The sequence below is a fragment of the Sciurus vulgaris genome (genome assembly GCF_902686455.1).
Source record: "Sciurus vulgaris genome assembly, chromosome: 4".
NCBI lineage: Eukaryota > Metazoa > Chordata > Mammalia > Rodentia > Sciuridae > Sciurus > Sciurus vulgaris.
Window position 1 is genome coordinate 88,099,137 of NC_136464.1, and position 21,166 is coordinate 88,120,302.

Genomic DNA, 21,166 nt, shown 5'->3' on the forward strand with positions numbered 1-21,166 from the left:
CCACACTTACAGTGTGTGTGGCCATTCTGGCCATTCCTTCCCCATCTCTTCTGATGACTCCTCCCCATGTGCTTCCCCTCTAGAGGCTGGTGTGCCCAGGGTAGAGTCTTAGACTTTTTTTCCAATGTCCATGCATTCTCCTGGTGATCTTGGTCTACTCTTATGGCTTTGAACACAATTTCATTTCTATTTCTTGACCCCTCTCTCAAACTCCAACTTCTTACATCCACTGGCCTACACAATGCCCCCACCTAGATATGTAACAGGCATCTCAAAATCCACACATCCAATACCAAGCTCCTGCTGTCCAGCCCAGCCCCACAGCAGCTTTTCCTGGCTGTCCCCATTTCATTTTCTAGATGCTCAAGGATAAATTCTTGGCTTTGTCCTCAAGTCCTTTCTAAGACACACATAAACTTCACCCTTGACTTATCATCAAATCCCACAATATTTATCTTCAAAATAGGTCCACAGTCTGACCATGCACAGCCTCTTTACTACTGTCTCCCAAGCCATCATTTCACCTGGATTACAGGGACCCCCCTAACCAGTCTCCCACTTTTGCCCTTGACCAACTAAGTTCTATTCTTGGCATAGGAACCAAGGTGATCTTTCTCAAATGTAAGTCAGGTCACAACAGGTTATCTTCTATTCAGAATTCTCCACGGCTTTCCATTTATTCAGAGTAAAAGCCAACATCAACACCATGAGCCCTAGAGATCTGCATAAACTCAGCTTTCCTACTCCTCTCCCCTCTTCTCTAACTCCCTGTACCCCACAAGGAAGCAGCTTCAACCTCAGCAGAGCCAGCCAATGTCCCCTCAGGACATTGTCCCTGTTCTTCCCTATGATGTAACATGTTTTTCTGGTTACCTGTATAACACTTTTCCCCATTTTGTTCAAGTCTTAATTTATATATTAACCTTATAAGGACTTCCTTGTTGGCCCCATCTACAATTTCAATGTGTGCTTCTATCTGCTTTGTTTCTTACACTTATCAGCTAACATGCTTTATAATCCACCCATTTAAACTGTTTAATGTCTATTCTCCTCACAAGAATGTAAACTTAATGAGGACAGGAGAATTTTGGGGTCTATTTTGCTTACTAGTCTGTTAAGTACCAGCTACTTTATATCATAAGTTATCAAAAAATATCTGAATGAGGGCTGGGGAGATAGCTCAGTTGGTAGAGTGCTTGCCTTGCGAGCACAAGGCCCTGGGTTCAATACCCAGCACCGCAAAAAAAAAAAAAAAAAAAAAATCTGAATGAATTGGTGGGACTCATTCCATACTCATAAACATTCTTATTACCATTCCTGGGTATCCCACCTGTCCTGTTCTCACATAATTCTGGAGAAAACCAGTAACCACTTTTCTTCCTATTCTCATTCCTAACTGAAATAAAAACATCTACTGATTCTGAATTGGCCTCCTAGAGAACTGGGCACCAATAAAGGGAGTCCTGGGTAAGGGCAATAAGCTTTTCATACCCTGGGAAGCAGCCCCATATCCCACACTCACAGATCACCATCTGATGACTACATCACCATGTCTAGACCATGTTTTCTCATCCAAAATGCTTGGAACCAGAAATGATTAAATTTCCACATTTTTAAATGTTGGAATATTTGCATATACTTATACTAATGAGTTATCTTGAGAATGGGACTTAATTCTAACCAAAAAATTTGGTTGGTTGAAAGTCATCAATGACTCCTATGTTGTCAAGTTCAATGCCCGTTTCATTTATATCTTATACACATAACCTGAAGGTGATTTTTACATTTTTAGTGCATCTATCTTTTGACTACAACCTATCACATGAGGTCACATGTGGAATTTCCCACTTTGTAGCATCATATTGGTGCTCAAAAAGTTTTGGATTTTGGAGTTTTTTAGATTTTTCTGATTAAGGATTCTTTAACCTAAATTTAGCCGATGAGCATTCAGAAGCATTCATTATAGGAAGGACAGACTTGGGATACTTCCCATATCCCCACCTGAGGGTCAGACCCCCGGCTGTGCCTATAGCAAACTACTCAACCACCACAGCAGGAGCCACTTGACACCATTTGGGTCTGAAAAAGCCACAGAGTAGGTGGAACTTCAGGTATATTCACAGAGGTTTAATTAGAAGAAAGGATTTCAGGATGATGAAGGATGAAAGGAGATGGGAGAGGAAAAAATAAAGGAGAAGTGAATGGACACGCTCTTTGCATGACTTTTTAAAGTAGGACCAGGCAAATGCAGATAATCAAAGTAAGGCCTGCATCAGGCCCAGAGAACCCCTAGCCCTGTTTTACCTTAGACCGAGGGGGTCCTCTGTGACACCTTTCCCCTTCAAGCTGGGCTGGAGAGAGCAAAAGCTAAACAAAAAGAGAGAATTTTATCAGGAGATCCAAGCCCATCACACCACCAGCAGAGACATTTCCCAAACCAGAAGAAGTTGGCCCATTCTTTCTCCTCCATGTCCCAGTCCCATCCTGTCCTAAGGTCATGAATACCAGGTCCACTATGCCTCTGAGGCAACCCTCAGCACATCCCATCATTATGTATTCTAATTTAAATACCAACAATGATGACATTTAAAACAGTCGGTTCTAAGCCAACATGCTGTGGTAGCTCCTCTGGGCCAGGTACGTGATAGTTCATGGTCAACTATGACAATCACTGCTGTCCATTCCAGTGTGTCAATGCCATCTTAATTTAAGGCTCCTTGAATAGCTTTGGAACTTATACTGGGCCATATTCTTGAACTGAGCTGTATGTTAAAGTTTGGATCTTAAATGTTCCCCCAAAAGCCACTGTGTTAAAGGTTTGATCTCCAGGATGGTGCTATTGACAGGTGGTGGAAACTTTGAGAAATAGGGCCTAATGGGAAGTCTTTATAAAGGTCACTGAGGGCACATCCTTAAAAGGGACTGTGGAGCCCTAGCCCCTTCCTCTGGCTCTTATGTTTTCACCACCATGAGGTGAGGAGTTTTGTCACACGCTGCCACCGTGATCTGCTGCCTCATGGCAGGCCCAAAGGAGCAAGGCCAAATGATCATGAACTAGAATCTCCAAAATTGTAAGCTGAAACAAATCTTTTTTCTTTATACGTTGATTTTCTCAAGTGTTTTATTATAGTGATAGAAAGTTGACCAGTACATATGGCAGACTTCTAGATTAAGAGGCAACCTAACAGCAGCTCTTGGAGAAAGCTTATTGAAAGTGTCACCTGAATCAAAGGTGCATGTCTAGGGCTGGCATGTATAGCCTCTCTGCGGTTGTTTTGCTCCATTCTGGCCCTGTTTCCTGGATGCAGGGGCTAGTCCTGGCACCACTTACTGGCAGAAAGCAAAGCTGGAACCCAGGAGTACAGAAAAGGGCTCCTAGATTGGGGATGGTGGGGGTGGTCAAGTCTCACCTCCGAACTTCTGGCTCAAAGTGGAGCAAAAGGTAACCACCCTCCATTATTCCAACCACAGTGAGGTCTGCTCAGACCTTCCTTCCTGTGCTTTCTAGATTCTTTACAAATCTATTTGTCTATGACTTTAATAACAATAAAAATAAATAACTTTGAGTATTATGAGTTTAGACACTGGCCCACATTTCTTAGGTTGAGTCATCTAGTTGGAAAAAGAGGAATGGAGCTGAAATAGCAGGTTTCTCTCTTTAAAAGAAAAGAAGCTCCTTGCACAACTGGAAGGTTGGTTGCTGGGAATTGTTTCCAATGAAAAATGAAACTGGAGTGACTACAATTGGCAAGTGGGATCAAAAAGGAAGATTGAGCAAAAGAAAAAGATTAGTTGAAAAATGAGAAAATAAAGCCAGAACATTCTGGAAGGCCCATTAAACAACCAGTTTCTGAAATAGGGTTTATCTACCCTATTTTTTCTTTCCTTCATTCACCACAGTCCTAAAGTCACTTTAATCCATGAAAATGGAACCTGCTTCCCAGGCTTTAGGGAAGGAGCTTTTCTATCTGTTGTCTGTACTTTGTCCTAAGATTCAATAGCTCGGTGGCCAGGAAGTTCTGTCTTGTTTCTAACCTAAATCCTGCTTGCCGTGGGTTGGAAACACTTTGCCTGAAAACAAACTTGAGTAACCTCTGGGTTCGGGATCAGTTTCCTGGGAAGGAGGATTTTAAATCTCTTACCTTTTGAAGACCTTACTCCGATCACTGTTGTGGAAGACAAGGAACTTGGAATATCCATTTTGAAAAAAGAGCTCCAGGGCAATATCCTGTAAAGAGAAAAACTTTTTTACTATGCCTGATATTTTCTGGAATGGAGAGGTTCCAAGGTGATGGAGCTGCTGGCACAGGTTCCTGTGGACTTCTGTGACAGGCAACCCCATAGGCAAGTTAACCCATTAGTGAGAACTTCTGACTTTCCTTGGGGTATGAAGACCTTGTTGATGGATGAGTAGGGGCTGTGCAGACTGCATGGGAGGGCAGGGAGTCTGGCCTCAGCTACCAACTCCCTGGCCGAAGCCGGAAGTGAATGCCCATTCCTGGAATGACTAAGAAGCAGACAAAGGGAACACAGGCCTACCTGCACCCTCAAGACACTTTCATTTCCAGGTCATGGGCTTGGTATCCTAAACCAGGGTCACCTCACTAAAAATACCACTAGTTAAGTGGGGACAGCTCTCAACCTGGGCAACATCATATGCTCACATGCAGACATGAGACACAGGGGGCCTTGCTCAGTCCATTTTGTTGAGCCATCTTGAGGTGGCCATACTGATATAGCAGTGTGGTTATTAATGCCTAAACAAAATCTCATAATTTAATTTTCTTTCATTTTTTTCCCCTTTCCTCCCTCCTTCCATCTCTCCCTCCTGTCTGTTCCAAATTATGTCAATAAGAAACTTGGAGTAAGGGATATAGTGAATTCATATGTGGGACACGCCTTGTGGGTGAGAGGTGGGGTCAGGGAGAGAGAATTCCCAGGGCTGGAGGGAGGCCCAGAGAAGGGTGAGACCTGGACATGGAGGGTGAGATTTGGAAATGGGCTCCTGAATCCAATCATAATCATGCCCTTCTTCAATCTGGCTGGGACTGAATTCTCCAAGTCCAGGTCACTAAAGCCCTTGAGCAGAGGAGAGGCATTTATAATGATATTGCAAGCCCTCTTCTCTGGGGTGGATCTAAGAACCTCAGGATTTTTTCCTTTAAAAAGAGAAAAAAAAATAATGTACTAAACAGGAAGTGATGTAGAATCTATGGAGGCTACAGCTTGTCCCAGTTACTTTGAGTGACAGGTTCAGAGTTTCTCTTGGGGGAAGCGCAGCTAGCTGATTGATTGGTGGCCCTGTTCTCAAAACTCCTCCCTTGCCACCCCTGCCCCACTTGGCAGTGCACACACACTCTTCTACTTCTGGTTTCCATCACTGTCAGGCCAACTAACCATCTGGAAATAATCACCGTTTACTGGAGAATAAGAAACTCACTTACTCAACCTATGTGCTACCATATACAGCCGATAAGGCAGGCATAAAATCATAAAAAATAACTGAGTACCTACTACATGTGCCCAAATGTGCTCAGTGCTATATGTGCAATAGTGGGAAGAATAAGGAATAGCTCTCTGTTCACTGAAGGTGAGGAAGCTCAGAGAGATGCCCCAAGGAGCCATAGTGGAGTTCTACAGTTCATCTACACTTGTAGGTGGGGCTGCCTCTTCCAGGCACCATCTCCTAGCTCAATCTTCTTGCAAAAGAGCTAGGAAGGTCAGGCAAAATGAACACCAATCACTTTTTGAGCAAAAGCAGCAGTGAGGAGAGAATGAGGTACATCAGAGTCCTAGACCCAGAGCAGTAGGCTGAACCCTGGTGAGCAGGGAACTTTCTAGAATTCACTCCTCTGAAAGGCCTCCCTGAGCTTTGGTTTCAGACAATAATAATGAGCCTCCTGCAGGAGGCTCACATGATCAATCAAAGTGTTCCACACATTCAAACAATTTGCAAATGAAATGCACCCTTATTAAGTTCATCAGGGATAAACACTGTTCCCTTGCTAGGCTTTGGAACTAACTAGTTCCCTGCAGAGAGGGTGAGCCCCTGCCCTTCAATTTTAAATCTTCAAGTCTGTTCTGAGGTTCATGAAGAAGGAAATAAAGCAAAAAGGCTGGATCCTAAGTGACACAGTAAGAGGGAAAACGGCCCAGCTCTCAGTGGTCTGGGCTACAGAATGTAGTGGAAACCAGAACTGCAAGCCACCTGGGGAGAACATAAGCCCTGGGAACTCACAGACATCTGTCCATAGCCCTGGGTCATGCACAGGTGTCAAGTGTGCTCAGAGGTGTGTGTTCAATGGTGCTAGGAGCACAGGTCTCTTGACCAGGTCCTCCTGCCTGCCCCCTCACACCATCAGAGCCCCATGGACATACCTGCAGGAGGAAGCGGGCCTGCCGGAGCTCCCTAAGGTCCACATAGCTGTAGCGCTGGCATGAGTAATGTTCAGAAGACCTGTCTTTGCTGCACATGTTGAAAATGAAGGGGTCGCTTATGCTGAAAAGGAAATAAGACATTCAGGGTACGCATTTGCACACCTGTGTGAGAGCATCTGACAGGCTCCTATTTTCTGCCCTCCACTGACCCCATCCACATTCCTGGGGACACACTGGTTAGCTGCTTTAGTCATCCCAACTGGTGTGCTGCTCCCATCAGTCTATCAAGCCCTTTCTGATTGCTCTTCCATGTCTACTCTGACACATGAAGCCCTGCCCTTGGGAGTAAGGTAGGGTGTCAGACTCATTAGGTGAGGGCAAAGGACATAGTTGACACAGGGTACAGAGGCTAGGGGATATGAGAAGACTCCCTGGGTACAGGGATGTGTGAGGAGCTGTTAAACCATGTGGCTCTTTAGTACCCTGGATGCACATCCCCCCTTCCCACATCTCTGTCAACCTCAAAAGTTTTCCAGATGGATAGTCTTGAGTTACTGGGTGTCAGTCTGGGACAAAGAGGTCAAACTGAATTCTGAAGAATTGCTTAATCACATAGCAAAAACAACTGTCTGCAAGCCAAGGCTTATTTGGTTTGCAAGATTCAGGGATGAGTGAGAAAAAGAGTTGGGGGGACATTCTTAAAATTCCCAAAAGCCAGGAATTACATAGTGAGGAGAAAGTCTGGAGGACAGGGCAGAGACTCATACAAGAGGCAAAATAGGGACATGCATGTGACCTGAGTCCTGCTTCCCACCCACCCTTTAGTAGGGTAGAGCAGCCTATAGGAGGTGGGAGATGGTCCAGAGATGAGTTAAGTGGGATCTCTGGAGGCTTTCCCTGAAAGATGTCAGAATAAGCCCACCTTCTTTGGAAGAAGAGGAGAGGGAGGAAGGGGAGAATCTAGAAATTATCCAAATATTTGTTCCCAAAGAGAACAGTCTGTACACTAGATTAATCTTGAGGTGACTGGGTGAAATTTTTCAGCATTCATACAAGGAGGGACTTGAGAAATAAAGTTGATTTCAGTTACACAGATTTACATTTCTGTACAGCTGGGCCATGTAATCATTCTAATCTTGTATATAACCACAAACATTCTGATTAAAATGTCCTTTTAAGACAGAGAAATGAAGGGCCTGCTAAGCATGTCCGACCTGGAGAAGCCTGCTGGGCTTTAGAGAGCCAAGAGCTAAAGGAGCCCAACCCAAGGTGTTCCTGCTGACCCAGACCAAGGTTCTGGGAATGGGTGGAGAGATTGTTTTGTTTCATCTCCTTTTTGTGCCATTTTCTCTGCCCAGGCCCTGGCCTAGGCCATAAGTCTTCCATGCCACCATTTTGGGGCAAACTGAGACAGAGGTCTGGCTGTCCCAGGCCTGGCAGGAATGCTCCAGTGGATAGTCAGTGAAGATCCAGCCTACACAGTGTGAAGACTCTGTACTTGCAGCCCCAGTTGGTGGTCACTACTGGGCAGAAGGGAAGTCTGAGCCCTCTGTGTAGCCCCCTACAGAACTAGACTTAGAAGATGCCATCTCAGGTATCTTTGTGGTCCTACCCCTTCTCAGAAGAATCATCCCAGGTCCTCTGCTCTGAGCCACATCGCTGTAGGACTTCTCAGATACAAGATGTGACTTTCATTCTGAATGTACCTGCCAGAATGATGTAATTTGAACATGCTGCTGGCAAAGGGCCTTTGGTCTGAGCTGAGCTTTCCCTAAACTTCTCTGACTCCCAGTGAGGCCATAGTGAACTTGACCCTCACCTTGGGTCAAGTTCTGGTTGGAAGAACAATTTCAAATCTTCTGTGTTCCCATAAGCCTCTGCTGATGGGAACTATAGCAAATATACTCCATGCCTTAGCTGCATGTTTGACTGACTCTCATCTCCTATAGACCATGTAAAGATGCAGGCTTTTCCCTGTGGTTCTCTGCCCCCCTACTTCCCCCAGCTCTGGGCATGTTTGCTCAGTGACCGTCATGCTCCTGGCCTGCTGAGAACTGTCTTATCCATTGTTTAATTTGATCTTCAAAATGAACCTCTACTGAACATGCATGATTTCTATTTCCATATCATAAATCAGGAAGCTTCATTCCACAGAGATGAGACTTTCCCAAGGTCACATTGTTATGAAGAGATGGAACTTGGATTCAAATGCAGGTCCTTTGACTCTAAAACCAAGTTCTTTCAACAATATCATCCCTCCCTGAGACAGAAAGACACCCTAAATTTTTATAGAACTCTTCCCACTTTTTCCCTCCTTTCAGTTTGCTCTATGCTTATGGATTCTGCAAACTAGGACTCTGAAAAACTCACAGCATGAGGAAGAATGCTCTGGAAAATGGTAAGGGGCTTTAAGGAGGAAAGAGAGTCATTTTTCTCCTGCTTATAGGAACTACACAGCTATATAGGACAGGAATCCTCAGATAGACCCAAATCCTCAGAAAAAACTAAATTATATACACCATTGAGTTCACTAATGGAAGTTCAAATTGAGGAGTGTCTGTAACATCATTAACATAGCTGTGGTTGGGTATCTTGACGACAATACATCCTACATGTTCTACAAAGTAAATCAGAGTTGAGGCTTCCAAGGTTGATGAGCAGGAAGGGGTGTCTGATCCATGTTCTTCTTTAGGTAGATCTGTTGCCATGATTCATAGGATGCTGTTCATGGTTCTACTGTCTGACAGCTATCATGATACATAACATTATTCAGTACATCATTATATTTTTATTTATATTGCTACTAAGGAAATCACAGTTAAATGATTGTTATATATTGGTTGACCTGGTCTTTGACAGGAGAAGTAGATTTCAGAATAAAATATACTTTGATTTGCCTCTCATTTGAAGTTAATCAATTATTGTCAGAATTATACCTGGAATCATTCGCTAGCTCACAAATGCTTTAGCAGACTCAGCCTGCATGTCAATCATGTCTTTGTATCGGTGGAATCCATGATCATGCCTAGTACAAAATAGATTTTCAGAAATATTTGTTGAATTGAACTAAACAGGGAAAGAATAAAACTGGTCAATGATAAAAAGTATCTTATTTTATATCCTATCACTAGAGGTCCAGTTGGATCGTCTGGGATCCTATCAAATCAATCAAATGCTTGATATTGTGACTGCCATTGTTATGGGCAGGATTTTGTCCCCAAAAGAAATATGTTTAAGTCAGAATGTGACTTAATTTGGAAATAGTGGATTTACAAGGATCACCAAGATAAAATGAGGTCATTAAGGTGGGCCCTGCTCCAATATAACTGGTGTCCTCACTTAAAAGTGAACTTTGAACACAGAAGCAGATGCAAAGAGGGAAGATGGTGTGAAGACAGGGAGAAGATGACCATGTGACTGGAGCAATGCTGTATAAGCCAACACCAAGGGCTGTCCGCAAACACCAGAAGCCTGAAGAGGCAAGGAAGGATTCTCCTCCTTGAGCCATCAGCAAAGCAAGGCCCTGCTGACACCTTGATTTCACACTTCTAGGTCCATGAATAATAATTTATTTTTTCTTTTAAAGCCACCCTGTTTTAGACAAACTAATACAGCCACTTTCAGCCAAAAAGGGAACCCAATATAAATTGAAGTTAACCTCCTTAGAAGATTCTCATTTTCCGAGGAAAGTTCCAAAGCACTCAAGTCAAATCACCAATGGGGAAATTATAGTGCTCTTGAACTTTATTTGGGATATTTTTATGGTACATCAGAGAGCCTCTTTCAAGGTCTAATGCTCAACTGTACTTGATGGCAGTCTTTTAGAGAAGCATTTCAGTGTCGACTTAGCTTTATTTTTAACAAGCTTATTTATGCATCTTCCTTAGTCTCCATGGTCAAAATAAGACTTAATCCCCATTGATCTGACATGATCTAAGAGCCCGTCTCTAAGAACTACATCTGCAAGTGTGTCAGTAGTTTCTTAGGACCATGACAAGACCCCCCAGAGAAAGCACTCTCTGATTAACGAACGCTTCTTTGAGGAATGATAACTAAAATTACCTGTGCAATTTTCAAATAGTACTCCAGGGTAGGAATTTGTTCTCATTCTACTCTTACTTGCATTCTAGAAAAGCATATTTCCAAACAAGGGAAGTCTTGTTTAATTACAAAATCAAGTGAGTATATACAACCTGACCACTGGACTTCCATTAAAAGTGCAGAGATAGTCAATTTGATCAGGATTAGATGCACCTCATCAACACAATTTATCTAATCAATAAGATCTTATCTAACACCAGCTCAATGTAAACCTGAGGTGAGGAGTGGAGCAATGGATTATGAAAGTCATCACAGGGGCATGCCATGCAGACAGGTAGAATAGAAAGCTTTCATCTGCTCTCAGAAAGGCAAGTTTGCAGACCCATTGTCCATATTGATCAGTATCAATAAAACATGAGCAATGAGATGGGATAAGTGTGCCAAGTATTAATTATGCTTCTCCTGCCTTGGAAAAGCACAGAAGACTTGTAGCAATTGGTGAACATTGGGTATGAATAAAAGATGGAAATTAGCAGAGAAAAAAATGCCAAGCATTATAAAGCAAATCTAAATCAAAACAGGGTGGACTGATATCTACTCTTCCATGCTCCTTCCATTCTTGCTTTCTGACATAGGCTAGAAATCATGTGACAAGTGGGAGTTAAAATTCTTAATTATTATCAGGTCAGGAGTTATATTTCTCTGTCAATATCCTAAAACAGTGGTTCTCAAAAGTGTGGTCCTGAAAGTAGTAGAATCAGCCTGAGTTAGGAAGTTGGTAAAATCTCAGGTCCTACCTGAGAACTACTGAATTAGAAACTGGGGAGGGGACAAAGCCCAAAAATCTATGTTCTAATAAGCCCTCTTTGAGATACTGAGCTAAACTAGTTTGAGGTCACCTGGCTGAAAGTTATCTTGCCATCAGTGGGGTCTTTGTTAGCCATAATAGGCAAGACCATCTCTGCAGGAACAAATCTTCATCCAAATGTCTTCAAAAGTAACAACCAAGTGTAAGCAAACAACCTGACCACTGGACTTTTGGAAGGAGTGCCAACATGGTCAACTTGACTTTGAATAGATGTATTTTATGAATACAAGCGAAAGAATCAATAAGAGCCAGTTGAACCCACAGAGCCCAAACACATCATATGTTGAAGAAGGACCTCAGAATTTCCTGACAAAGGTATCTGGCATTAATTAGTGTAAAAGGCACAAAATTTTTAATGAAATCTCACCCATCCTTCAAGCACCAGAACTTATCCGTTTCCCTAGGCAGCCCTCCCTCACACCACCATTCCCAGGTCATCTTTGCAAGTACATATCATGAAGAGCCATATATTCTATGCTGTCGTGATAGCATGTTCCGAACTCTTTCAAAAAGAATGTGTTTATACTGCCAATTGCACTCACATGCCCCTGCATGAATGGGGCAGTGCCTGCCATCTTACATAGAACAAGCAATCAACAAATTGTTGAATGCATAAGCTTACATGCATTTTCAAGTAATCTGAGAAAAGATCCCTATTTACTGTGTTACAATCCATATGAGGGCAGGCATGAGGAGCTGCCATGTTGTTACCCACTCCAGACTTCAGCTTTGGGAAACACAGTTATGGATGGCTTATGGCTATAGACCCCAAGTGCACTCATTTTATCTCAGGTCTCAGTTTCAAGCTCCAACCTCTCAGAGAAAACCAAGGATGAGAGGAAGAAGTAAAAGTGGCTGCAAGGGAGATGGGGTTCAGGGAAGAATCAGCTGGAAGAAGTGGAGAACTCACTTGGATAAGCAGTGGCGGGTGCAGTAGATATCACCTGTGGGAGACAGGGTAAAGTTCTCACAGATGTAGAAGTGCTGATGGCCAAAGAGCAGGACCCCTTCTGAAACCAGGTGGCCTTGAACAATCACCAGGGAGAACTTCTGGGTCACCTAGAGGAAGAGAGTGCCAGAGTCAGGCTGTGTGCACATAAAACATACTCATGTTTCTTACAAAGGACAGGACAGTGACCAGTCACCCACTGGGAGCATTTAGAGTTGAGAGTAATACCTTGTAAAAATGACAGGCCATATTTACAACCTGTGTGGCACTTCTATACCCAACATCCTATGCAGTTTTTAATCTACCCCAGGACACTGCCACCTCCACCAAGGTTTGTAGGTTATGTTTATTGCAACAATAAGCATGTCGAGTCCTGGATTTTGTTTTCAGCCCAGCCACAATCCTACAAAGCACTCTGCAGTTATCAGTGAGGCAATGTTGCCAGGCACAGGCATCTCTCAGTTACAGAAGAGAAAGTGTCCAGGGACCAACTGGTGAATGACTGAGACAGGATTAGAACCCAGGTTTTCCCAGAACAAGTACAAGACTGGTACTGATATTTACACAAGGCCAAGGCAAGTGTGCATAACAGATACTCAGTGTCCATCAGATCCTTCCTCTTGGATCACAGCATGCATTCCTCCAGCTGCTGGAAATGTTGGTGGCTTTCCAGAATTGCCTGAGCTGAAGAGGGCACCTGGGTCAAGATCACATCCCCTTCACAGTGTCATTGACCCAGCAACTGGTCAATGTGGAGTAGAGAGGCTCAGTCCCTTTGCCTCTATTCTGGTCTATTCTAAAGATTCATCCCAGATGTAGAGTTCCTAGGTGGGATTGGCTGAAGTCTTTGCTGATACTGCAGTGTATTAACTCTTTTCCATTGGGACAGTCCTGTAACTGAAACTGACCTGTGATAATGACCCAGAGTCCTTCACATAGTAAAGATTAAGTGGGTCCTTGTATGTAATAAATCCCCAAAGGAACAAATGAGTGAATAAATAATGATAGGAGTCTAAAAGGATTGAGAGTAAGGTCAAGGCAAACGTTTTCTCAGGGTAATTCTGTGTTAATTCCAGCTATGCAAAAGTAAAACACATTTTTAGAAGAAAAGAAGAGATCTTAGGAGATAAGAGGTCACTGTACCCAAAGTCTGGGAGAGTGGCAAACACCTGTAGTCCCAGCTACTTGGAAGGCCGAGGCAGGAGGACCTCTTGAGTCTGGCTATTCAAGGCCAGATTGAGCCACAAAATAAGACTCATAAAAATAAGAAGAAAAATTTAAAAAAAGACTCACGAAAAATCAATTATCTAGTGTTATGGTTTGAATATGGTTCCCTCTCCACTGCAGAAATACTCATGTTGAGGCTTAGTTCCCCAGAAAAACAATATTGAGATGATAGGGCCTTTGAAAGAGGTAATTAGGTCTTTAAAATGGAAAAACACAGGTTGTTATAAATTGAGTTCAGTTTCCTTGGCTTGCTGCCTTGCATCCTGTCTCCCAATGTTATATTTCCCTTTCTTTCTTTCCCATGACGTGATGCTATCCTCCTTGAGGCTTTCACCAGAAGTCAGACTTCGGCACCATGCAACTTAGATTTTTCAGCCAGAATCATGAGCCAACATAAAACTCTTTTAAAATATATATTACCCAGTGTCAGGTATTTTGTTATAGCAACACAAAATGGACTAAAAACCTAGTAAATGGCATAGGCTGGCACTAAAGCTGAGTTCCTTGTTCACCTTTAGAAGCAATGATGAGGCCATAGGGGTGACACCCAGAAAGCCAACCCTGAATACCCAGTTCCCTACTAATACATCAAATGTGATTAGTCAAAATCAGGGTTACAGCCAAAAAGCAGATATTCAGTGAGACTTTTGTTCCAAGATAAGCATTAACCATTGTGATCCAAGGTGAGTCAGGGCTGAGCTATTTTTCTAAACAAGGACCAGCCAAGAATCTCGATTCCTATAACCAAGCCTGCTGCAGGGAGCTGGCTCTCTTGGCTTCTTCTGAACCTACTTCACTGGAAAAGCGACAGAGTTCAACATGAATTTTGCAATTTTATTCATTCATCCAGATGGTTATGTATCCAACAGTTATGGACTTAGAGTGTACTTCATGCCAGGCCCTGACCCAGTCTTTGGAGATACAGGGTAGACAAGATAGACAGGAGTTCTACCCTTGTGGGGTTGAAAATCCAAAGGGGGAAGTGGACATTGAATGTTCATGTCAACCTGCAAACTATTACAGATTGTAATATGTGCCAAGACAGAAAAAATAGTAATAATGATAAGGCAGAGAAAAACTTGAAAGAGGGCACTATTTTATACAGAATCCTGAGACTTGAAGAATGGAAGTGGGGCAGCCAGTGAAAATCCAGGGGAAGAACTATTCAGGGAAAGGAAAATCCAGTTCAAAACTTAGAGGCAGGATACAAGATCAGGGGAACAGGAAAGAGTTTAATCTGGCTGAGATGAGGCTGGCAAGTAGGAGTGTCCCCTTGATGGGAACATGGGATGTCTTAAGAAGGTCACTGGATTTTCTCTAGAAAATGATAGGAGGGTTCATTTCTAAAGGAAAAAGTTGGATGCTAGGTGAAGAATGGATTGGAAAGGGTCAAGGTGGAAGGAGGTGTCCAGTCAAGTGACAATTTCAGTGATCTTGTCAGGATGTGGCCTGAGATCAGGTGACAGAGTGAGGAGGGAGGGAGAAAAATGGATGGATCCAAACAAGCAGGTGAAGAAATTAGCCTACTCTGATACTGGACTGATTTTGGAGAGTCAATAAAAAGGAAGAAGGACTAAGGATAAATAATGTCACTTTGAGACTTGGACAACAAGTGGAGTCCCCAGCTTCCCTATGATATTCTCCAATGGCAAGCATCATATCTCTTTATTGCATATACAGCCCCTGACTTATGATGGCTTGACTAATGATTTTTCAACTTTACCACAGTAGCAAAGCAATATGCATTCGTACTTTGAATTTTGATCTTTTCCCAGACTAGTGATATGCAGCACAATTCTCTCTTCCAGTGCTGGACAGGGACAGGAACTACAGCTCCCAAACAGTCTGCCATCACAAGGGGGAACCACCAACACTCTACACTGTGCTATTGAAAAGCCATGACATTCTGTAGGTTAGGTGCACTGTATGTTTTTAACTAGGATGTTTTCAATTTACAATAGGTTTATTGGGAACATAATCCCATCAGAGACCAAGGAGCAGCTGTACATTCTTCTGAAGACCTTGTAAATACAAAAGCATGCTTTTCCCATATTTTTACAAGAATAACATATTCATATACCTACTGTCTGCATCTAGCCTTGACCCTCAACAACACATCTTGAAGATCCTTCCTAATTATTTCTTGTACGATTGTCTCACCATACAAAGCAGGCTATTCCCTTGTGTGGATATATAGGACTTATTTGACCAATCTCCTATTAATTTGTGTTACTTTAAGATGTTTCGACATAGAAAGCAATGCTATAATGACCATCCTTGTACAACACACATCACTTTAAATGCACAAGTAAATCTGTGGAATAAATTCCTAGAAGATGAATTGTATGTTCAGGGTGTGGGCTTTTTAAATTCTGATATCTTCTGCCATTTATCATCCTTCAAAGTGGCACTAATTTACACTCCCACCAGCATTGGTAGGAGGGTGCTATGGTTTGAATATGGTCTGAATGCGTCCCAAGGATTCATGTGTTAAAATTTAATCCCAATTGTGAGGTAGTGAGGGGGGTGGAAATTTAATCCAACTATGGTATTTAGAGGTAGAGCCTATAGGAGGTGAATAGGATTGGACAGATTCAACAGGGTAAAGTCCCTGAGATTGAATACTGGTGGCTTTATAAGAGTGAGAGGGATCATAAGACAGACAGACAGATAGACACACACACACACACACACACACACACACACACACACACACACACATGATGCCTTGTGCCACCATCAGACTCTCCCAGAAAGAAGACCATTGCCATATATGGGTCCTTGGCTCTTCAGACCCATAAGCAAAAACAAACCTCTTTTCTTTATAAAGTTACCCAGTCTCAGTATTTCATTACAGTAACACAAAATAGATTAACACAGAGGGTTATGCCAAGCTGTTCAAACTTTTTCTTTTTTTATATATATTTTTAGATGTTGATGGACCTTTATTATACAGTGCCTCACACATACTAGGCAAGTACTCTACCAATGAGCCACAACCCCAGTTCCTAAACTTCTTCTCTTGTACCTTTTACAGATAAGACTTAGAGGAGACTCCATCCTCAAGTTCACAAAATGAGATTTGAAGCCCTGGTGCCAGCCCTGGCCTATGGACTTCTAAAACCTTGCCCCTACCCCAGACAACTAGGCCCCCATTACAATCTTCATGATGCCTGCAACAGGACCTTGAAGCACGTACCATGATCTGGTACTTTCCTTTGGGGAGACTTAAGTAACAACCAGAATAAACCAAACCACAAGAAAAATGTCTGGTGAGGGCTGGGTTAATAGCTTAAAAATTGATTCTGCTGGAAAAGAAATGGCATTTTAAAAACTAGAAAATGAACCCAAGTGAACTATTACCTGCTCTTCCATTTAAATTAGCCCTGAGAGGGCTCCATCCCTATGTTTACTCATGATTAAGAAATCCCTCATGCACGATGCTATCGATCACTTTCAGAAGAGCACAACTTCTGCTTCATAAGTAGAACTTTTTTAAGATCGGCTATATGATGTATTATCAATCCTGATGGGTGGATAAATTAGAAGGTAGCTGTATATCCCTATATGCATGAAGACAAACAGGTCATCTGGAATCCAGTAGTGCCAGAGCTAAAGTTAGTGAGACAACAGACCTCAGGAATGTTCAATGATGGCTCACACTAGCACACTCTCCTAAAGTCAGACTGCAGTGGGCACATCCATAAAGGGCAAGGGCCACTGGATGCTCCTTTAAGTCTTCTCTAGTATTATTAGTCTGCAACTTAGTACAATACCCTAATTTTGCAGGTGGAAAAACTGAGATCCAGAGAGGTCTTTGGGGTACAAAGCAACAGAACTGCTCATGTGGAAATTTTTATGTTGTGTGCAGAGTGAGCAAGTCTCCTGCAAAGACAGCTCTGCTCACATGTATCATCTGTCCCTCTTTCTACATCTTTAGCTCTCAGTACATGCTATCAGGGTTTGCATATGGAAGAAGTACCCTTAGTATCCTTGGGGATTAGTTTTAGAAACCCTCCTGTCACTGCTACCCAAATCTACAAATGCTCAAGTCCCTTAAATAAAATTATATATAATGTACATATAACCTATATACATCCTCCCCATATTTTTAATCATCTCTAGATGACTTATAATACCATGTATAATGTCCATGCTTTGTAAATAGTCATTGTATTGTATTGAAGCCTGGACATGTACAGTACTGACAGGATATTTTTAAAAATATTTTTGATCTGCACTTGGTTAGATCTATGAATGCAGAACCTAAAGATACAGAGGGCCAACTACATCCTCATTTGTCCAACAAAACAGAGATTATTGAGAAAAAGTTAAGTATTAAAAAGGGGAAAAACTATAAAAATTACATTTGTGTTGGCTACCCATAAACTCTGGTATCTACTTTTTCTAACTTGATCTCCTTCAGATAGAGCATTTTAAATTGCATATTAAGACAATAAGGGGATGCTATTCATATAGTGTACAACAATTTAATAAACATGAAAAGAAATGCGGTGAATGGATCTCTTTACATAAGTACATCTTTGCAAGTTGAGACAAGGAGCAGGGATGCCCCCTGCCTGCCTGCTGGTGCCACTTCAACAACGGAACCTGTGAACAGCTCAGCTCTCCACCTTTCCCTGCAGGCTGGGAAAGCATGTGGAAATGGCAATGTCTTTGATCTTGTTGGTTGTCCCAGTGTAATGTGAGACCTATTTCAATTCCTGAAGACTATTCAAAGCACAATGCCTACCATAACCTGCATTCATGCAATATCTGCTCATTAGCAATTTATTAAAATTGGAGCATGTTTCTAGCAGGTATTTCTGAAAGTTGCAAACCTGGATTTGAGGATCTTGCATTTGAGGATCAAAAAGTTAGTATGTATGAGAATCACTGAGGTAGCTTGATAAAATTCATATTCCCAAGCTACATCTAGAAGTTTTAATTCAATAGGTACAGTGTGGGCTCTAGAAACCATATTTTCATACCTTTCCCAGAAGATTCTGATGCAACTATCTAAAGATTGGAGATTGAGAAACTGACCCACTGGTACCAACAAGGCTATTTCATCTAAGTATATTATTCACAATTCCCTTATCCATTGGTTTTGTCACTCAGGAGATATGCATTAAGCATATGTGTTAGCATGTGCTCTACCCACTGGTAGACACAAAGGGAAATAAAACATGACTTCGAGTTAGTCTAATGGTGATGTCCCAGAACACTGTGGCAGCGGGGGAAGTACAGGCACTCTGGGAGTGCAGGGGAAGGTGTCTTACACAGGTTGGAGAGGGTGATATCAGAAAGTGGCCAAGGAGGTGGCCCAAAAGCTGAAATCAGGGGTTAAGAAGGTAAAATAAAGGAAAGGAGCATTCCAAGGCATGAACTAGCTGAACATGTTTGGAGATTATAGACAGTTTTGAGGGATCAGAACGAATCAGCTATATATGTGTGTATGTACATGTCTGTATGCATGTATACATATGTGTTCATGCACATATATGGCATGTAAGGATGAGAAGGCAAGTCCAGTGAAGCTGCAGGGTCACCTCAGGAATGGCTTGGTGTACAGAGTATGCCACAGTGTGTCTCAGAAGGCTTAAGTAGGATGACAAGGGTAGGTGTGTGGTGATTCACCCTGACAGGAAGTTTCAACATGGCAAGGTTAATGCCCCTCTTCACCCTCTACAAGCAGCCTCAGCTAAAAATACCTGGGAAGAGCCTGTGGGAGATGCAGCTTTCTGCTTTGCAGAACAAAAATATCTCTTTGAGCTGGTCTTTTCTACCAAGGTCAAACTCATATTTTAAAATGTGTACAAAGAAATCATGCATTTAATTTTTCATGTAGTCAAAGAGAATGACAGCAAAAAATGTATCCTCACTGGAGTTGGGATTCTACATGGATCTGGAAGCTGCATGGAGGGGTACAAGTGACTGTCCCCAAGAACATGGTGACTGACACAGGCCCACTGTTAACGTGCATTAAATCAACCATCCTCATGTCAAATGGAGCTGTTTGCAGAGAGAAATGTGTTTGTGGTTCTGGGAATCATTAGTCAACGATGCAAAGGTAGCACAGAATAATTGAATAATTACTGTCACAAGTATTGCTGGAGGTGATTTGTTTGGAACTCTGTTGTTCTCACAAAGAAATGAATGAAACTGCACCCACCCTGGCTATACAGGACTGCCCTCAGAGATACAGCTTTGCCAGGACCCAGATGTAGCCTTCAGCTCCAGAGGCTTCTAGCAGGCACAAGCCACCAGGTTGACTGGAAGGAGGTTATGCCTTGGAACCTCCTGGCACAAAAACAAGAGCTTCAGAGATGGCAAAGAAAGGAAGAGTAGGGACTCTGTCATGTCTTGGACGCATGGCTGCAACCCTGTCTATGGCATTCTTCAGTTAGAAATTTAGAAAACCACAAGGCCCACAAGTTCTCATGGGGACATTTGAATTAGAATTCCCAGCTTACAACAGACCACTGCTACAAACTGTCTCAACACAGGCCCCTGGTACCTGCTTTTAAAATGTAGAGGGTGCTACATATACACACACCCACACACATACACACATACACACTGCCTTGGGTAAGCTTTCTGTATATTTGCTTGAACATTTTTGTGGTTCAAAGGTCAGTACATCCATTCTTCTTTCTTCATCCACTATTTCTTGATCTTGACAAAAATCCATGGTGGACCAAGGCTAAGGCCATAGTGAACTATGGATAAGCCATCATGGAACAGGTCTAAGATCATCATTGACCAGGGATAAGGCCATGGTGAACCAGGCTGAAGGCCATGGAGGACCAGAAATAAGGCATGTGCAGGAGGGCAGGTGGGCACGTGCTTGGCCTGCTCTGGCTCAGACTGCTGAGGCACGTGGAGGTCTGCCTGCACTGGCTTTACCCAGAAAAGTCACAAAGGAAGCACATGAGGCCTGGGGCAATGTCTCCAAGTCAGATATGGGAAAGTTGCTGAAGAATCAAGTGGTGGAAAATTTTTGTCTCTTATCCAATACAGTGAGGTGGGAGACTGTAAAGACAGGTGTGAGACCAAATGCAGCAACTCCACCAAATAATCTGTATAACAAATGATGAGCCTCCTTCACAGGGCCATGTTGTGGTGAGATGAGACTGTATATGAAAAAGACACAGAGGGAGGGCATGTGACATCTACCTACTGACATTTTTGCTAATAATAGCAATGAATAGCAGAAACAGGCTCTGAGTCCAGTCTGTGACCTTTCCCCTGTGCCCAGCTGCCCTCCTGGGCATGACTCCCAGGCTTCTATGGTACAGCCCCTCTTCCTCTCAGGTGGCCTCACCCCAGGATCTAGGTGACCTTAGGTTGTACTAAACCTCAGGGCAGGTCCTGAGAATGAGAGAAGCCCCAGGTCAGTCTGAGGCAGGCAGCCCCCACACTGCCCTGCAGGCACACCTGGCTGGCTCTCCAGGGACAATACATGACCATCCTTCCTCAGTTGAACTCTCTAGTTCAGCAGATCCTTCCAGAGCACCCACGGTATGTGTCAAGGAAGGGAGAGACAAGGATGAATCAGAGCCTCATATATCCTTTAAGGAAGTCACAGGCAGGCTTAGGACTCATACCAAGGATGATGGTGGTAGAAGGAACAGAGTCCTGGGGAGGTCCAGAGAGTAGAGTTACTAGCTCTGCTCAAGGTCAGATGCACTGGGATGGGC

General features: G+C 42.9%; 1 protein-coding gene across 1 annotated transcript in view; it reads right to left on the reverse strand.

Moving 5' to 3' along the window:
• Positions 1–21,166, reverse strand: part of WDFY4 (WDFY family member 4) — a 288,190-nt gene that overhangs the window by 70,854 nt on the left and 196,170 nt on the right. Inside the window, 4 exon segments of the mRNA XM_079138164.1 lie at positions 2,305–2,367; positions 4,143–4,228; positions 6,379–6,499; positions 12,198–12,346. Coding sequence (XP_078994290.1) covers positions 2,305–2,367; positions 4,143–4,228; positions 6,379–6,499; positions 12,198–12,346 — 419 coding nt within the window.